This window comes from Gouania willdenowi, chromosome 1 (genome assembly GCF_900634775.1).
Source record: "Gouania willdenowi chromosome 1, fGouWil2.1, whole genome shotgun sequence".
Lineage (NCBI taxonomy): Eukaryota > Metazoa > Chordata > Actinopteri > Blenniiformes > Gobiesocidae > Gouania > Gouania willdenowi.
In genome coordinates this window covers 29,478,834-29,496,806 of record NC_041044.1, presented here as the reverse complement: position 1 = coordinate 29,496,806, position 17,973 = coordinate 29,478,834, and the positions used below count along the sequence as shown (strand labels likewise).

At 38.8% G+C, this 17,973-nt stretch overlaps 1 protein-coding gene across 2 annotated transcripts in view; it reads left to right on the top strand.

Moving 5' to 3' along the window:
• Nucleotides 1-17,797, top strand: part of ncapg (non-SMC condensin I complex, subunit G) — a 39,974-nt gene extending 22,177 nt beyond the window's left edge. Inside the window, exons 2-23 of one of the 2 annotated variants that reach the window (XM_028445726.1) lie at nt 1,263-1,399; nt 1,658-1,769; nt 3,083-3,322; nt 3,620-3,848; nt 4,903-5,048; nt 5,152-5,236; nt 5,345-5,537; nt 5,731-5,880; nt 7,870-8,010; nt 8,667-8,790; nt 8,978-9,067; nt 10,780-10,968; nt 11,074-11,184; nt 11,996-12,115; nt 12,204-12,425; nt 13,306-13,487; nt 13,575-13,740; nt 14,060-14,227; nt 16,825-16,948; nt 17,164-17,202; nt 17,330-17,399; nt 17,521-17,797. In XM_028445726.1, the coding sequence (XP_028301527.1) occupies nt 1,662-1,769; nt 3,083-3,322; nt 3,620-3,848; nt 4,903-5,048; nt 5,152-5,236; nt 5,345-5,537; nt 5,731-5,880; nt 7,870-8,010; nt 8,667-8,790; nt 8,978-9,067; nt 10,780-10,968; nt 11,074-11,184; nt 11,996-12,115; nt 12,204-12,425; nt 13,306-13,487; nt 13,575-13,740; nt 14,060-14,227; nt 16,825-16,948; nt 17,164-17,202; nt 17,330-17,399; nt 17,521-17,647 (3,024 nt within the window). In that variant the 5' untranslated portion in view covers nt 1,263-1,399; nt 1,658-1,661 and the 3' untranslated portion in view covers nt 17,648-17,797. The remainder of the gene's footprint in view (nt 1-1,262; nt 1,400-1,657; nt 1,770-3,082; nt 3,323-3,619; nt 3,849-4,902; nt 5,049-5,151; nt 5,237-5,344; nt 5,538-5,730; nt 5,881-7,869; nt 8,011-8,666; nt 8,791-8,977; nt 9,068-10,779; nt 10,969-11,073; nt 11,185-11,995; nt 12,116-12,203; nt 12,426-13,305; nt 13,488-13,574; nt 13,741-14,059; nt 14,228-16,824; nt 16,949-17,163; nt 17,203-17,329; nt 17,400-17,520) is intronic. The other variant, XM_028445727.1, reaches the window with a different exon arrangement.
• The last annotated feature ends 176 nt before the right edge of the window (nt 17,798-17,973 follow it).

The following is a 17,973-nucleotide window of genomic DNA, read 5'->3' as shown; positions in this document are numbered from 1 at the left end:
GCAATCGTGTTAATTGCAGCGTTATCATGTTGAATAAATTATTAATTTATTTGTTCCTCCATGCAAAAAAGAAGAACAAAAAGATACACCTTTGAGATAATTAGCATTTGGCTATTTTACACTCAAGTAAAGTTTTCAGACAAACAGTCGTCGTACAGTATCATATTTCAAAGCGTGTCAACACCACGTCATCAAACGGGAAGTTGCCATATTGGAGGTACTCAGCAGGTAAACAAAGCAGATCTTGAATGTTGAACAAAAGGAAATGGTGACTTATTGCTGTGTTTTTGGCTGTACCAATTGGTCAGACCGTGAAAAGCATTTGGAGTTTTATCAGAAGAAAGGAGGTGCTTGTGGTTAGCTGGACAATATCCAAATTTGTTTGGCCCATTTCTTGTCAGGTAAGTGAATTGTTGATAGCAGCGGGTCTTAACTCATTTTCTAGTGTGATAATAATAATATAATTCATATCAAGTTACTGCATGTGGCATTACAGACGTAATATAATCACATTTAATAGCATGCAACAGTAGAAACACAGTTCCTAAAATGTAGCACTAAAATGTGCTGTATTTCTCATTGTATTCCAGATAAAAGGTCTGACCTTTATCAAACGGATGACTCAGATTTAGGGTTCGGGTTAAAACCAGGTAGTTGACGATATTAGAATAATAATAGATGGAAGACTCTCCGGGTCATCATTGATCCAAGACGAGGAAGCCAACTCGTATGGCTCTGCACGACCAATAAACCATAACTTTTCCAAATATTGTGCCCTTTCCTGCAGACCAAGTCTTTTCCTGTATGCCTTTGAATCTATAACGCATTTTTGGGGAACTTTTCTGTGATTTTTTACATTTATCCATCACAGTGTTTACCTCCGAGTGCCTCCAATATGGCCATACATCCGGGTTACTGCCAAGAAACCCTCTATAAATAAGTCAAAATGTAATGAAGAAGTAACCCATCTGATGTTGTGATGACCCTAGCACCACACTAGCACTTAATTCACGTTAAGAAATGATTATTACAATGATGATTGTTAATTATAATTTTCCCAGGATCTGACATATTTAAATCAAAAGACTGTTGTGTGGCCATTAATAAATTATTTAGATTTTATTCTTCTGATTCATTTGTATTTTTTCAATTTATTTTTCTTTAAAATCTAAAGCTTAGAATGTAAAAAAGAAAGAAAAAAAAGGCTAAACTATCTAAACTAAAGAAGTTCTATTTGACCTACGTGATCCTTTGCCTTTCAGACCAAACTCGGGGTGAAAACAGGATTCGCGAGGCCTTGTCGCTGCTGGCTTCGACAGTCTCGCGATAACGGACGAGAGTTGAATTCAAAAACAGGCGGCACTACGGCAGTTTGGGGGAAAAGAAAGCTGCTCAAAAGGTAACTTTAAAAGCTCACATTAAACTGCTATTTTCTTCTTGATACTTGCTATTCAATCGGTGGAAAACGTGGTATTTTTAGTGACTTGGAGAAAGTGAGTGAGTGTGTTTGCTGTATTTTGTTGCGTAGTTGCCTTCGTGTCGCAGGGTGATAATGAGACGCTAGGGAGTCCGCGGGTCGTCACTGCTGTTTATCTTTAGCTGAAGCTCTGAACTCTGCTGTGGGAACATCTCTGTGCTTCCTTCTTGTTTCTAAAAGGAAGATGACCGCAGACAATGAGATTGACATCAAGGAAGCTTTTCTGCGAGCTCAGAAGGGCCACAACAACCGGGCCAAGCTGGTGGCAAGTCTAAAGCACCGCTACAACAAGGTAGGAGTTAGCCAAACATCGATTGATCAGCCATTAATGTTGTTATGGTCAATCCAATCTTACTGTATGTTGTTTAAGTTGATGTTTTGGTGCTGAGGTTACTGCTTAATTTCTGAAGGTGTGCTGTGGTGTTTGGCACCATGAAGTGTCCTGAGTGGCACATCCAGTGCCTGTTTGAAGTAAAATCACGGAATTTAACGTAAAAACACGCTCCTGAACCCATTGTGTTTTAAGATTGTATGTATTATTTTACTGGGAAAGCAATTGACAACAATGAACATTAATAGCCATTAAATAGTGTAGTTGATAGATTTCAAAGTAAAAGTGCAGGGTCTGAATATTACAAACTAAGTCCACCAAAAAATTTAATTAAACAACAAAATTTAGTATACTGTAGTACAGCAATGTTATTTAATATTTAAGTAGTATTTACGTTATTGATATTAAGTCATTTAAACCAGGGGCTTCAAACTCATTTTAGTTCAGTGTCTCAGTTTAATCTCAAGTGAGCCACATTATAGGATTTATTTTATCATTCATGTGCCCTTGTTTGGTAAAGCACCAACAATATCCAAGCAACATGTGACAAATGTCAGTCCATGTAGGATCTTCACTTTAGTGATAGACTGATATTATCGTCTGATTTTTGCGTTTTTTACGTGTATCGGCATCGGCCGATGCAGGCTGCTGCATTCGCTGATCCGCATTATTTACGGAGAGCAGAAATATTTTTTACTTGTTCTACATCACCTGTTTTTAATATTTGTTAAATATTTTTTACTTGGTGTCAAATCTGCAGTCCGTATCGGTCATCGGCTAAGGCTGATGGAAAAAAAAAAATCGGTATCGGCATCAGCCCCAAAAAGATCCATATCGGTCTATCTCTACTTCACTTAACTTTCCTTGATATTGTGTCCAGTTTTTACCTAATGTGGGGATTTTTTGGAGGAGTAATTTGTGGAAAGTTGTAGGATTTTTGGAAAATTGAGAGTACTTAATACAACTGCCATCATGTGATAGAGGCATGGGAAAACTGTGAGCCCTGGGAAAAAATGAATTGAATTTGAATTGGTTGATGATTTACACAATTATTCGTGTTTTGGCTGTCATTTTTACTTTCTCCTGCGGGCCGATTTGGGAGCTTTAAAGGGCTGGATTTGGCCCCAGGGCCTTGAGTTTCACACGTGATCTAAACCAAAAACAACCCAAGTTACTTGTAAATTAATGTTGGACAAGATTTTGACTTGTGAAAATCTATTGCATACATGGTATTTTTGTCTCAGGAATCATCTGTTTGTTTCCTTGTTCTACAGCTGGAAGACAAGACGCTGTTCCATGACGAGTTTGTTCACTACCTTAAATATGCAATGATTGTGTACAAACGGGAGCCTGCAGTGGAAAACGTCATTGAGTTTGTGGCGCGGTTCGCCACCAGTTTCCAGTCTCCGCCAAAAGAAGAAGAAGAAGAGCAGCAGCAGCAAGAGGAGGAAGAAGAGGAGGACCCTGAAGACGATCATCCTCTTTTAAGTTTTATTTTTAACTTTTTGTTGGAGGTACAAACCTAATTTGACTAATTTTTACATGCAAACGCAAAGAAACAAAGATTCTGGTTGTGGAAACTATAACAACAATATGGACCTATGACCCATTACCTTTCCCACAGAGATCATAACACCTGATAATTTTCATCACTGCATGTTCTTTCAGGCATAATTTAAGATATAAAAAAACTGATAATTTTTGTTATTGTTTTCCAAACATCACAAAACTACCTTGAAACAACTCTGTTTTGCCGTCTGAGCTGTACTTTAATTTCTAATATTTTCTACCCTGTTTTTGTTCCTTTCCAGTCCCATAAAGCCAACAGCCATGCTGTGCGTTTCAGAGTGTGTCAGCTCATCAACAAGCTTCTTGGCAGTATGGCAGAAAACGCTCAGATTGATGACGACCTCTTTGATCGCATCCACCAAGCCATGCTGGTCCGTGTTACCGATAAGTTCCCCAACGTTAGGATCCAGGCTGCTTTGGCCATGACTCGCCTGCAGCAGCCCAGGGACCCCGACTGCCCCACCATTAAGGGTCTGTTACCTCCACCAAGGAGGTTATGTTTTAGCCTCCATTCATTTATATATATGTGAGCAGTCTAACTTGAAAACTAGTGGACACATTTTAGTGAAATATTTCGGAAATATCCGAAATGGGACAAATAACAAGTGATTCTATTTTGGGGATGATCAGTATCTGCAGTGCTTTCTCGTCTTTTTTTTCTTTCCTTCAATGGAAGCAAAGTTTAGAGACTCTGTATTGGAACTTTGCTTTAAAAGTAACATATTTCATGAATAATGTAGCCTGATATAAATGTCTAAGTGAAATTAATTTAAATTTACTTTGTTTTACGCTTACAAAAATCACAAAATTGTTTATAAATATATATAGATAAATAAAAAGTTTGTCATTCATACATACTCATACACTATAGGCACATACAGAAGAAAATGTTCCACACAGGGCTTGTGACTATTTGTTGTCATGAGCCAGTGCAGCCGTAGCATTATACAGAATAATGCATTGCATTTAAAAGCATGCTTTATGCTGACAGTAGGAAGTTTTATTGAAACTGAAAGTTTTATTTCAGGGATTTCCATACCCCAGTTTTGATGTTTGATCCAAATTATTCAGTTCAATTAAAATGTATTTACAGTACATAGTACAAATTACAACAATAGTGATGTTTGGCTATTACTTAACCCAGTAGTTCTCTTTTTCAGTTCCCCCCTTGAAGAATTAGCATTTTTCTGGTTACACCATGCCACCCATTCCCCTCATCCTGACAAAATTTGTAAAAAAAAAAAAAAGCTGTGGCAATTGTTCTTCAGAACTCATACAAATAACATAAAATGTACAGTAACTTATTTTGAAACGGCAATAAAATAAAGTTGTTTAAATGCAACAAAAAATATTTTTATGCTCAATAATTCCCCAACCCCACTAAAACGTCACACACCCCAGTTTGGGAACCACTGACATAACCTAAAGAAGAGGTTTTAGTTGTAGTTGGGGATTTTATTGCACGTCTATATTTTGTATTTGTCTATAGGTTGTATAACTGCGAGCTTTTATTCCTTTATTTAAGCATTCCTGTTGATTCTGGAGAACGATTCCAACGCTGAGGTGCGCCGTGCTGTCCTCTCCTGCATCGCCATGTCTCCTTTGACGCTCCCCAAAGTTCTCAAACGTACCAGAGACATCAAAGAGAATGTCCGCAAGCTGGCCTACCAGGTAGATTCACACAGTCGGGTGTTAAGACTGCTCACAAAAACATTTCAAATGTATTTCATGTTTGATGGGATGCCTGTCCTTAGTGCTGTGTTATCTGCTTAAGGTTTTGGCTGACAAAGTTCATATCAAAGCTCTCACTATTGCACAAAGAGTTGCACTGCTACAGCAGGGTCTTCGTGACACTTCAGGTAAGATACATTTCTATTGAGTCAGAAAAAATGAAACAAAAATAGTTTTTGATATATTGTTTTTTTAAGTGTAAACATTGAAAATAAGTTTTTGTTAATGTGTCTCAGAGTCAGTGAGGGAGGTGGTTTGCAATAAGCTGCTGCTGGGCTGGCTTAATCGAGTGGACGGTAACGTCATCGAGCTGCTGCATCGGCTGGATGTGGAGAACTGTGCCGAAACAGCCTTAAACACACTGAAGGCTATTTTTAAGAACATGTCGACTGAGGAGCTGCTGCAGAATAAAGCACAGCTGGACAACAGGTGAAGTAACCTGCAGTCGGCTTCATTAGTAAATAATTTGACTCTGTCTAGTCGGTGAAGCAGACTTTAGTCACATGTTGAAATTTAAAGTCCCAGTTTGGACCGTAAAAACCTGCCAGTTGTAAAATATACTTTAAGCTGACTTGGTTTCAAACAAAAATATGGACTTAAGTATATTTCCTTTCTTTTTTAGGAAGCTTATTCCTGTTGACGCTCTGACCTGTGAGAATGTGCTATACTGGAGAGCTCTGTGTGAGTTCATCAGAGCGAAAGGGGACGATGGAGAGGAAATTCTCGACCAGGTGTTGCCAGATGCTGCCACCTACGCACACTACCTCTCTGGGTAAAATACCTTTCTTTTGTTTTTCTCCTCCTACCAAAACATTTTATCTTTGTTGTGGTTGACTTGAGTTTTAATTATCTCTGGTATGAATTCTTTGTTAGAAAGAGTGGTGTCACTTTAACGTGTTAATGCGGTTAATTAATTACAGGAAAAATGTACGCGCTAAAGAAACTAATTGCGTTAATTGGTTCTTTTTTTGCACCGCAAACAGCATGGAGTCTTTCTCATTGCACACGTTCCCAGTATACCCATAAATACTGATGCACTGGCTACAACGGTAGAAGCTGAGGAGTCTTTGAGTGTGTTAATTTTAGTTAAAACATGCCGGATGGAAAACTAAAGCCCAGTTGTGTGCAAATTGTGCAAGAAAGAGTTTGTGGATCAGCGGAGGTCTTCTAGCCTCCAGCGGAGCTTTTCCACCTCAATGATAACTATGTAGCAGCTAGCACGGATAGGACGGTACTCTAGACCAGGGGTTCTCAACTGGTCTCACCCTAGGACCCACATTTTGCCACGGTCATTAAATCACGACCCACTTTTTTTTTTTTTTTTTTTTTTTTTTTTAGAAATCAACCAACCAAATTTAGTTTTTTAAAAATAGCTATTGAAAACACTCACAGATAATCTTTTTTAAAACATAAATTTACATATTTTTCTGTGTAACATGCATTTCACAGCAAGTCTGTGAAAAGAAAAGTTTCTTTCAAAATAAAAGACAAGTCCAATTTGAGAGGTACTTATTTTTGACCAGCTGTCTGCGACCAACCCAATACAGGTCCGCGACCCACCATTTTATATTATCTGAAGGAGAGGAAAAAGAAGTTTGGGGTTCATTAATTGTACTGCTCACAAAATTGTTGTTACTGTTTATAATGTGCTAACTTATAGCACTACATATGAACTGATGTTTTATTTCATTTCTATTTTCTATTATTTGGAGATTGACAAAAGTACACATCAATATTCCCCTGATGGTCTAAACTAAAGGTATGAGCAGCCCTTTATAGTCTCATATACAGAGAAATGGAAATGTTTCATTAAATGACTTTATAAAGCCACTTTGTTATACATCATTCTTTTGATCTGCCACAATAATGTAATTTAAATGAAAATACCTCAAGGTGAGGGCAATTTTATGTGAGATTAAAAAATAGATTTATTAGATTAATTAACCATAGAGCATAATTAATTAATCACATAATATTTTTAATCTGTTGACAGCACTACAATGAACATTACTTGTATTTTCTCTTTAATTTTCTCTAACCAATGTTTTTTTTTAATTTTTTTTTTTTTTTTTAGTTTTGTTAGATTATCTCTGTGTATTTGTGAGCAGCTGAAAGCTTTGACAATTTTAGTTTTTATCTGCATTACATTGCATCACATTTTCTCACTACATGTTTATGCCATATGAAAATGCCTGATGATCCAAACACTTTGTCCTTGTTATGATAAAGAGAATGTTTTAATTGGATTTCTAACTCTACAATCATTTATTTCTTCTCACCATTATCGGTATTTCTTACAATTTTCTTGCTTTGACAGATCTCTGAACATAAAAATCCTGTTTTTTTTATATATATATATATATATATATATATATATATATATATATATATATATATATATATATATATATATTTATATAAATATATATATATATATATATATATATATATATTTATATAAATATATATATATATATATATATATTTATATAAATCAAATAAAACTTGATTAATTTGTCATAGTTTTCACTGACTACAAGCTTATATTATTTGTCTCTTTATAACTCATCAGCACACTGGTTGAGCTCAGTGCTCCTTCATCACTAGTCTAATGGTGGAGCGTGAAAAGCTCTTAAACTGTATTTGTTGGATAGAATTGTAAGATAAATATGATGATTGTGTGGAATGTGATTGATTGTCCAAGAAAGGCCAGTTGATTTATGTTTCGGTGTGTTTTTGTTTTTTCCTCTGACTGCTGTAGTTGTCTGAAGGCAGTGCCAGCGTTGTCCGAGGAGCAGAGAGCTGACTTTAATCAGCTGGAGCAGGTCATGACCAAAGAGTTTATCTCACAGCATCTCATCCATCTCATCGCCTGCCTGGACACCAACGAGGAGGGGGGCAGGTAGGAGCAGACCATAAAACACCAAAGTGGGAATATAAATCGACAGTTGCAGCATGAGCGCACAATTATCATGTGATGTGTGAGAGCTAAACCTGGTCCTTGTTTTAATGTCTGCAAAGGACTTCTTACCAGTCAGCCATAACATTAAGATCAGCTCACATTTTAGCATCAGATCCTTTGGACCCTTTAAAGTTCAGGACTTTGTCTTTGTTCAGCCATTTTTGAAACATTCTTGGCATGAATGTAACATTGTACTTCATGGAATTATATTAAACATAATGTTTTTTTTAAATAATAATAATAATGCATTGGATTTTATATAGCAATTAATCATAGACACTCAAATCACTTTACAGAATAAGGCATTATTCTTTCACTCCACACTTAGTGGTGGTAAGCTACTATTCTAGCCACAGCTGCCTTGGGGCACACTGACGGAAGCGACGCTGACATAGTGCGCCATCGGCCCCTCCAACAAACACTCACTCACACACTACATTCATACTAGGCAATGTGGGTGAAGTGTCTTGCCCAAGGACACAATGGCAGATACCACTGAAGCGACTGTCCCCCACTTTTACTACAAGTCTGTCCAGTTACTTCATTATGATGAGCCTGTTCATGCATTCTTTTTAAGTGTGCGTGTGTGTCTTTAGGAAGCGTGTGCTGGCTGTGCTGCAGGAGATGTTGGCTCTTCCAAAGACCCCGTCCTCCCTCGTCTTCCTGCTCACGGAAAAGCTCCTCGATCTCATTCCTGATGATCAGCGACGCATCCAAACAGTGAGTCACATTTTACATTTTCAATAAAAAAAACTGTTCACTGCAATATCACATGTTCAGATGAGATCGCCATCCTGCACGTTGTTAGATTCTGTATATTTAACTCCGATGGGCTACAAATGCTAATTTGTGTGCGTGTGTGTGTGTGCGTGCGTGTGCGTGCGTGCGTGTTCTCTTTTTCACAAAGTTGGCAGAGATAATCTCAGATGTGAGAGAACCCATAATGGAGGCCAGTCGGCCCGTGGATGAGAACAAGGCTCGCAGACAGCAGGTCCAGGTGAGCTAATGTTTTCTAGAGGCAGTTGGCTACAATATTGTTATTGAACAGTGTGCCTTTATGTTTATCTGTTTCTCTGATAGACAGCTGTTTGCCCTCTGATCTCAATGTTTTTCTGTGAAATTCTCTAGTTATTTTGGGCATTTCCTTTGTGCTCTGTTTACATTCTTCTCATCCATCTGCCTCTGTTTATTCACCCTGCACAGCAGTCAGCTGGCACATGGTAATATTTGAAGACGAAGCACATGTTAACGAGTGTGGTGGAGGGTGCAGATCATACACATTTTTCACTGCTACTCCATCAAGTTTCTTTATGGCCTTTTTTCTTTTTCATATTGCCCTGGCTAATGCTCCGCCTCACCGTTTGGAGTTGGTGAAATCCATCTTTTATTCTCTGAGTGTTTCATGGAGGCCAAATGGCAGGTGTTTGACTTCCATCCTTTTCTTCCACCTTTTCTTTCTTATTACTTATTTTTTCTGTGAGTAAAAGCTAAGGTGTCTCCAAAATGGTTTCCAGTCTGGGCTGTTTGTCCTTTCCACCAGTGAGCGCTCGTTCCCCTGCCATCACAGGTCGCCATGGCGCTGAGGCGTCTCTCTGGGCTGAAATCTAATGGCATCTTACCACTGGTGGTATAAGCTAGGGGTGTCCTTATCAGATATCGGGCCGATATTAGCCTGAAAACGAAAATATCAAATATCAAATTTATGGATTTTCCTTTTTTTTTTTTTCTTCCCCCAATTCATTTCTTATTGATTTTACAGTAGATATTATGTTGAAGGTTAAAATTATATAACCAGTTGGTTAATAATGAATATGAGTTTTTCTCATACCTGCTGTTGCTGACTATTGTTCTCTGTTTGAGTAACATCACCCTTTTCTAACATTCCACACTACAAAGTAAGTGATTATTATTTTTTATTAAAGAAAAGAGTGAGAGAGGGAAAAAAAGTATGTATGATTCATGCTGATATCGGTATCGGCCGATACGCAAGGCTGCAATATTGGTATCATATGGGAAATGAAAAAGTTGTATTTGGACATCCCCAGTATCGGCTCGGCTCTACTTTCTTTTTGCGCGTTTCCACTGGGTAAAGGTCCTCCTCCGTGGTACCTGGTGCTGCTTTTTTCACTACCTCCTTTGTTGAGATTCCAAAAAAGCAGCCCTGGTCTGAAAATGTGACATAGGCACAAAGCAGACACTGATTGGTTCAGAGAATCATCACAGTGTAGAGTCATCAACTCACGCACATAGAGGAAGCATTTGCACGAGTAGTGGAGTCGTGTAGAGCCAATACCGCCAACGGAAACTAGGCTTGGGCGGTAATACGGTAATACTTCCTCGTGACTGCGCAGGGTCCGCCCCACACAGACGCTGGTGAGCCAAGAGAAGCTTATCCATGGTGAATTAATTCTATAGTCTGAAAGCGAAGTGATGGCTGGCAGTCAGCAGCTCCTCTCCATGAATGAGCCTACATTCTGAGTGAACTCATCCTTTAGTAACTCCATAAGTTGATCATTTAAACCGCAAAAGCGGCGCTGTTAATGATAAGTGCTGTAAACATACGGCCAGAGTTAGAAGGAAAAGAAGCGATCAGTCCTCTCTGCTGTCACTACGCGGTAAAATAGGGAGGCAGTATAATCAAAATTTGGATACCGCCCAAGCTTAATGGAAACGCGCCATAACTCCCTTGTATGTTTTTATTTACTCCAGCTCGCAGAAGTGAAAGTACGCGTCTTGGAAGCAAAACAAACCCTGGAGGAATGCATCACCGCACAGGACTTCAGTAGAGCAGCAGAGTTAAAGGACTCCATCGTAGAGCTGGAGAACCAAAGGAACCAGATCCTCCAAGAGATCACAGAAAGCAACCAGCAGACTGAGAAAGACAACGGAATCGAGAAGGTGGAGGAGTACACGAGGGGCCTCATGTCTCTGTGCTTGTTTACAGATATGATCACACTCGCATGACATAAGTAAACACTGTGTGTTTGTTTCTATTTTTCCCAGAATGATCCAGAAACTCTTTTAAGATGTCTGACGATGTGTGCTGAGCTGCTGAAGAAAATCAACTTCAAGACACGGATTGGTCCCACCATCAGTGCCCTCATGTCCTCCCTGGTAGAAACAACACTGTTATTCATATTCTTGTGGCATATATATAACCACCAGTTAAAACTGGGATATTTTTTTTTTTTTAAACACAGGTTTTAATATTTAATTACTGTAACGTGTGTCTTTGTCTTGTCTCTCTGAATGTACATCATAGCTCGTCTTCTTATTTGTACAAAATGTAAACAGAGATGATGTTTATCATAAAGCTAAAATAATGAGTAATATATTAAATTTTTAAAGCTCAGTGGGTTGAGCGCCCGCCCCATGTACGGAGGCTGTAGTTCCTCACCTGCAGCCGGTCCAGGTTCGATTCCCGGCCTGGGACCCTTTGCTGCGTGTCATTCCCTGCTCTCTCAGATCCCCTTCCTGTCAAGCAACTGTCATATAAAGGCCACTAGAGCCCAAAAAATCCTTAAGAAATGTCCGTATGTGGACATTTTTAGCACATTGCATTGTGGGATGTGGAGTCGCGGGAGACGGCTGCATACAATTGTTTTTACTTCATTCTGATATCAAGTCGAATACCAGGAACAAATTAGAACAAAAAGGGAATGAAGCAATGAAACTTTTTTTTTTAATTTTTTATTTCAATACGTGTTGACAGTACAGAACAAAACAAACATTTGAATTCAACCCTTTTCCTTTCATTTTGGGGTAAATGATGTTAGATTCATTGATCTATGAGACATAAACTATGATTTTATTGAATTAAAACTGATCTTGGGTTGCAGCTTTAATAGTGATGGAAAATTAATTTAGTCATTACATTATTTCTAATTGGTGGTTGTTAAATTGAAGTTCTCTCCTTCTCTATCAGATCCTGCCCAGTATTGCTAACGCTCACCCTCCCGTACGCAACATGGCCGTGTTGTGTTTGGGGATGTGCACCTTGCACAGTAAGGAGTTGGCTAAAACACACATGGTGCTGCTGCTTCAGGTACTTTAAACTGTTCATTCCGGTGGATGAAGAGTTCCTGCGGCTAAACATAACTGCTTATCTACTGCTTTGTGTCACACGTGCTCAGATCGCTCAGCTGGATGAGGTGAAGATTCGTATCAGCGCTCTGCGGGCCATCGTCGACCTACTGCTGCTGTTTGGCTTCCAGCTTTTGAGTGAAACAGTGGCCCCCCAGGCGGCTCCACAGTCACCTGACAAACAGGAAGGGGACGCAGCAGCAACTGATGAGAAGGCAGCGGACACAGCACAGAGTGTTCTACTCATGCTTTCAGAGTTCCTGGACAGTGAGGTGAGGCTGGCACACCGGCTTCATTAACAGCTCAGTGTTGGAGATGAAATTTAATTTCTACTTTATTAATAAAAAAATAAATAAAAAGGTATTCAGCAGAGCTGGGGTCAATAATAATAATTATAATTATGGCGTATTTGTAATTTTAAAAAACTTGCTGTCATCATAATTAAATTGTAATTGCTATGAGAAATCTATGAAAATTGTCAATTATAATTTAACGCTAAACTGTGGAACAATGCTGCAGTTCTATATACAGTTCTACACAGACCTGTATAGAGCCAACAATTATTAAAATATGTTTCATATCAAGCTTTCCTACGTTTTATCATTTGAAAAAATATATAAATCGAGGGGTATACTGACACAAAAAAGCTTAGATGTCCCACCCCAAAAATATTAATGTCAATATTGATTGATTATTAAGTCTAGCAAGGTAATCAATAGATAGGAAAGAAATTAGACGATAGATATTTGTTGATGCAGCATTGTATTTTACAGCTGATTTAGGACCTGTTACCATAAGAGATGCTAACAGAAAGCTAACACAAGGTTATTTATTTCTGGCTCATTAATTGTGATTGAACTTAAGTAATTGAGAACATAATTGTAATTACATTTCTGAGGATAAAAATTAATAATTGCAATTTAATTGTAATTGGGGAAAAAATGCTGGTCACTGTAAACATAATTAAATAGTAATTGAACATGGGTAATTGAAAATGTAATTGAACTTCAGTAACTGAGAAGGCAATAGTATTTGGCTTTCAGAGGAAAAACAGTAATTGTAATCTGAACAAATGTTCATCATAATTGTAATGGCGTTGTAATTGAACACAAATAATTGAAAAATGTAATTGACCCCTACCCTGGGATTCAGGTGTCGGACCTTCAGACAGAGGCTGCTGAAGGACTCGCTAAACTCATGTACACAGGACGCATCTCCAGTGCAAAGATGCTCTCCCGTCTGGTGCTGCTGTGGTACAATCCTGTCACCGAGGACGACACACGTCTACGCCACTGCCTGGGCGTCTTCTTCCAGCTCTACGCCCGCGAGAGCAGGTCACACATGCACGCACGCACGCATACACACGCTGCACAGTCAGGATAATCATATTCTTAATATTCTGTATGTATCTTGTTCCCTAGGGTCCACCAGGAAGTGGTGGAGGAGAGTTTCCTGCCGACTATTCGGACTCTCATGAACGCACCCGTTACTTCTCCTCTAGCTGAGGTGGACGTTAGCAATGTGGTTGAGCTGTTCGTTGAGTTGACTCGCCCAAGTGCACTTAATAAACCTTCCCCTGACACAGAGGTGAGGCCCGTGTGCAGTTTTTTAATTGTTTTTGTTTATTTAATGTGGACGTCACACTCACATTATTTACCCAGATGTATTGTTTTAAGTATCTTAGCATGTGCTAATTTACAACACCTGTCCACAGGAGGCTTTCTATAGTCCAATAAACATTAGTGTGACTCGGCATGTTCACGTTATTTCTAACAATTTGGTTCAAAATGCAGCAGCTCCTGGTGGTGCCAATGAAATATCAGTTTAGATGAATCTGACCATTTTTTGGGGGATTTTTTATATAGAGGCCAACCTTGTATAAAGTTATTACTGCCTGTGTTTCCAGGAGGTCAATGTCCACGACTACATGGCCGTACGCATTTGTGGCGAGATGCTGAAAGACCCCACGGCCCCGGAGGTGCGTCTCTACGCCAAGACTCTGTGCAACCTGCAGCTGAGCCGAGACGAGACAGTGAAGAAGGACCTGCACGCTCTGCTGCAGGAGCTGGTCCAGGTCAGAACAACAAGCTACTGGGTGATGCACATGAAGTCATTTAGAACCCAAACCATAGCTTCAAGGAGTAATGATGTATTCTGCTCAAGTAAAAGTACTGTTATTTTAAATTGTACTCCAGTACTAGTAAGTCATACTTAAAATACTCAAGTACAAATAAAAAGTTGCTCAATGAAATAGAACTTAAAGTAAAAGTTACTAGTTACTTTAACCCCCCATGTTTATTATTGGTAATAAATCTTGCCACGGTTCCCTTTCATACAGTAAACATGTCATGTATAAACTTAAAAAGGAAGAGATGAAATCTTGCACAATTGGAACTTAATTTATTTTCCACAGACATCTGAATGAAATAAGTTTTGTTAAAATGTACAATTCATTTAAAAAAATAAAATAAAACAGTGCCATGTGGGTAACAACATACTAGGTAGAAAGCCCAACCTGATCCATAGAAAGAGGCTGGGAATTGATCAGAAATGGCACGACTAAGAACATATGGATTATGTTCAATGTGCCTTCATAAGTTTATGAAGAGACCATTAAACAGAAATAAAAAAATAGTAACAAAAAGTAACGGGTGGGTGTAGAAATATAGCAGTCTATTCTCCCGTCTGTACTTAAGCGCTTTTTTGCACACCTGCAGTTGCGCACTTCTCTCCTGATCGTGTTCTATGGTCCAGGCTGCTGACACGCCCACCGCAATTTTCCCAACGCTTGTAAATGTCATTGAAATCCGTGAAAATGATTAAGCGCACTTTTAAAGGGGACATGCTAAATCCACTTTTTTAGCCCTTAAATGCATTTTGTTGTATATTTAGAGTGTTTAGAAGTACAGAAAAAATCTAATTAGTCTCTTCAGGTGCTCCGTTGATATCTTTATATTCTGTTTTGGTCATATTTTTCAATCTGTTTCGATTTTTCGATTCTCTATTACGTTTTTTGAACAATAACGTCACAGTATTTGCAGCGGAACTGCCAAATTAGTACATCAACTCCAGGTCCAACACTTCGAGCAATCCGCCATTTTTATTTCTCGCTTTTATTTTGTAGTCCAAGCTCAAGGATGCCGAAGTTACGAGAGGATAAGTCAAAATGTTCGGTTGTTGGATGTAGAAACCCACACGCTTCATTACACCGTCTCCCAGCATCAGAACCTTTTCGAAGTGCCTGGTTGAGTTTTATTTTTTATGGAAATGTACCCACATCTGTGGGTAAGGTCATTTTTGTGTGTGCGAAGCACTTCAAGGATGACTGCTTCTGCAACCTCCGCCAGTATAAAGAAAGATTTGCCAAAAACTGTTCGATTGAGGGTTCAATTCCTTCTATCTTTGGAGACGATGAACAGAGCACTTCGGTAAGTTGTAAATAACGCTAAAAAGTTTGATGATAAGACGTCCCTGTCATTGTTTTGTTAGCATTAGCAGTCGCACCATCTTCATATGTTAGCGCTGTGTGCTCGTTTTAGATCCTTGATGATATGGCCTACGTGATTTAATTTGAGTCTAAAGTTTTCATTAGTCATTTCATTTTGCCGTTTTTGTCTCCAAAAAGACTGTATTAAAATGCATTTTGTGACGTTAGCTTGGCGCTAGCGTTGGCTCGGCGCTTGTGTTAGCTCACTTGTTAACATACATATGAAGATGTTCTGCAGGTACATGTACATAATACGTAGTTTTAAATATAAATTGTTTAATGCCTTATGGAGCTGAGAGCGAGTCCAAGATGAGCCTCATTTAAATACCAGTATGTGTGGGAACAGTTTCCATCCTCTATTTTGCATTTCACCAACCTCTGCATATGACAGCTTGTTTCATTATTTACTCTGTAGTGGATCAAACTGTGACTTCATGTTGGACATCACTGTGGCAACATGGACAGAAGTCTACATCTGTCAGAGTTTTAATTAATCAAGCAGCAGCAGCTGAACACAACACAGAGCACGCACGAGTCTATGTGGCTTAAAATGTAACTAAGTCTAGTGCAATATAATGTTTCACCTTATCGGGGCGCTGCACTTATTCCATAGTTAGAAGCACGTAAGAAGAAAAGAACTTACACAGATGGGAGAATACGCGTAAGGCATGATTTGAATGGCAACGCCCACGTTTTGGGACTGCTCCACTTACTTCAGTACAGGGGGAGAATAGTGCGCAGCCAGAGACAGCGCCACTGCACGGCTTTTTGGACTTGGACATGGGAGAATAGAGCCCTTAACGAATTACTTTACTTAACTTTTTTAAAAACGTACTTAAGTACAAGTAAAACGACTGATTTAGAAATATACTCAAAAAGTATCTATACCTATAAAAGCAACTCAATTACAGTAATGTGAGTACTTTCACCTCTGCACATTTCCTTACCTGCTGACCCAGCTCAGTTTTACAGGGTGTTACAGCCTAATGTAATTTACTCTATGCACCTGGTATGAAGTTATAAATACTGAGATGCAGCTTTACTGAAATCAGGGCAAAGTAAACATGCTTGGATCATTTAGATCTCATCAAGTTGGATGGACCTTGGTTGGTGTCTGAGTAGCAAACAGCTATGCCACATGTATGCTACTGAAAGGCTTAGCATCTGATTCCCTTTTCCTTTAGGTGGTGAAGGACCGCGTCTGTCTTCGAGCGCTGGAGAAGATGATTTGTCAGCTGGTGGATTCTAAAGAACAGGCTGAGCTCCTCAGTGCCACTGCACTTCAACCCCTGGATGTCAACGCTGATGGTGTGCATGCAAACACAGCTTTAAATAGACATAAAAGGCCACTTGATACTCTGAAGCTAACCCTATATTCCAAGTGTCTGTTTCAAGCTACATTTGCCCTGCAAACTTAGGTTTTATTTTCAGAATATACCAACAAGATTAAATACAGCATAATGACTCCTATTCATTGTCTGATTTTGCAGCGATTGTGTTCTTTTTCTGTCTCATTGCCACAGAGGCTGCAGCAGACGATCCATCAAAATCTGCCAAAAGAGGTAACAAGGATTTTTTTTTTTTTTTATAGACTCTGAACGCTGCAGCTGTTGACAGCACAATTGTATATTTAGATCTGCTCTCATCTACCTGAGTCTGTGGATGTAACCTGAGTGTTTGTGTGTGCAGGTCAAAGAAAAGCCTGCACAGCCAAAGGAGGTAGAAAGACAAGCCGAAAGGTTGAGTCATCAGAGGAAAGGTGAGTCATCGGTTCTTATGTTGGTGCAAAAAATATAAAGATACAAATGCAGAGCCCTTTTTCTGGTATTGGTGCATGTGTATAAATATTTAATTCGTGTTGCTTTTCTGTTCGACAACAGCGATGGTGAAAATGTCCCAGACTCCGTTTCTGTGCCTCGGCCTTCAAGGAGAGCCAAAAGTGCTGCTCTGGAGAAGACCAAACTGGACCTTAGCACGCTCATAAACCAGGAGCCCAATGTGTCGTAAATAATTTTACCTCAACATTAGTGCTTTTTAAACCAATTGTTGAACTATCCATTTACTATTAGTGATGGTTCAGTGTGCTTCCAAATGCAACTTTATACTAGACTTTATTTCTGAGCTTCTCTTTCAATATTAAAATTTGTATTCAAATAAGGTGTAAAGTGTTTTGTGTATTTATTTTAGATTTTCTTTGTAAAATATTGTCCTTGAGAGCAAGAAAACAATGCCACATACAGTAGCAAAGCACTCTGTTTACTTATATTTTTATTTAAACATTTATCTCTACCCTGGAATTGTCCTTAAATGGTAGATTTGTGTTTTGAGCTTTA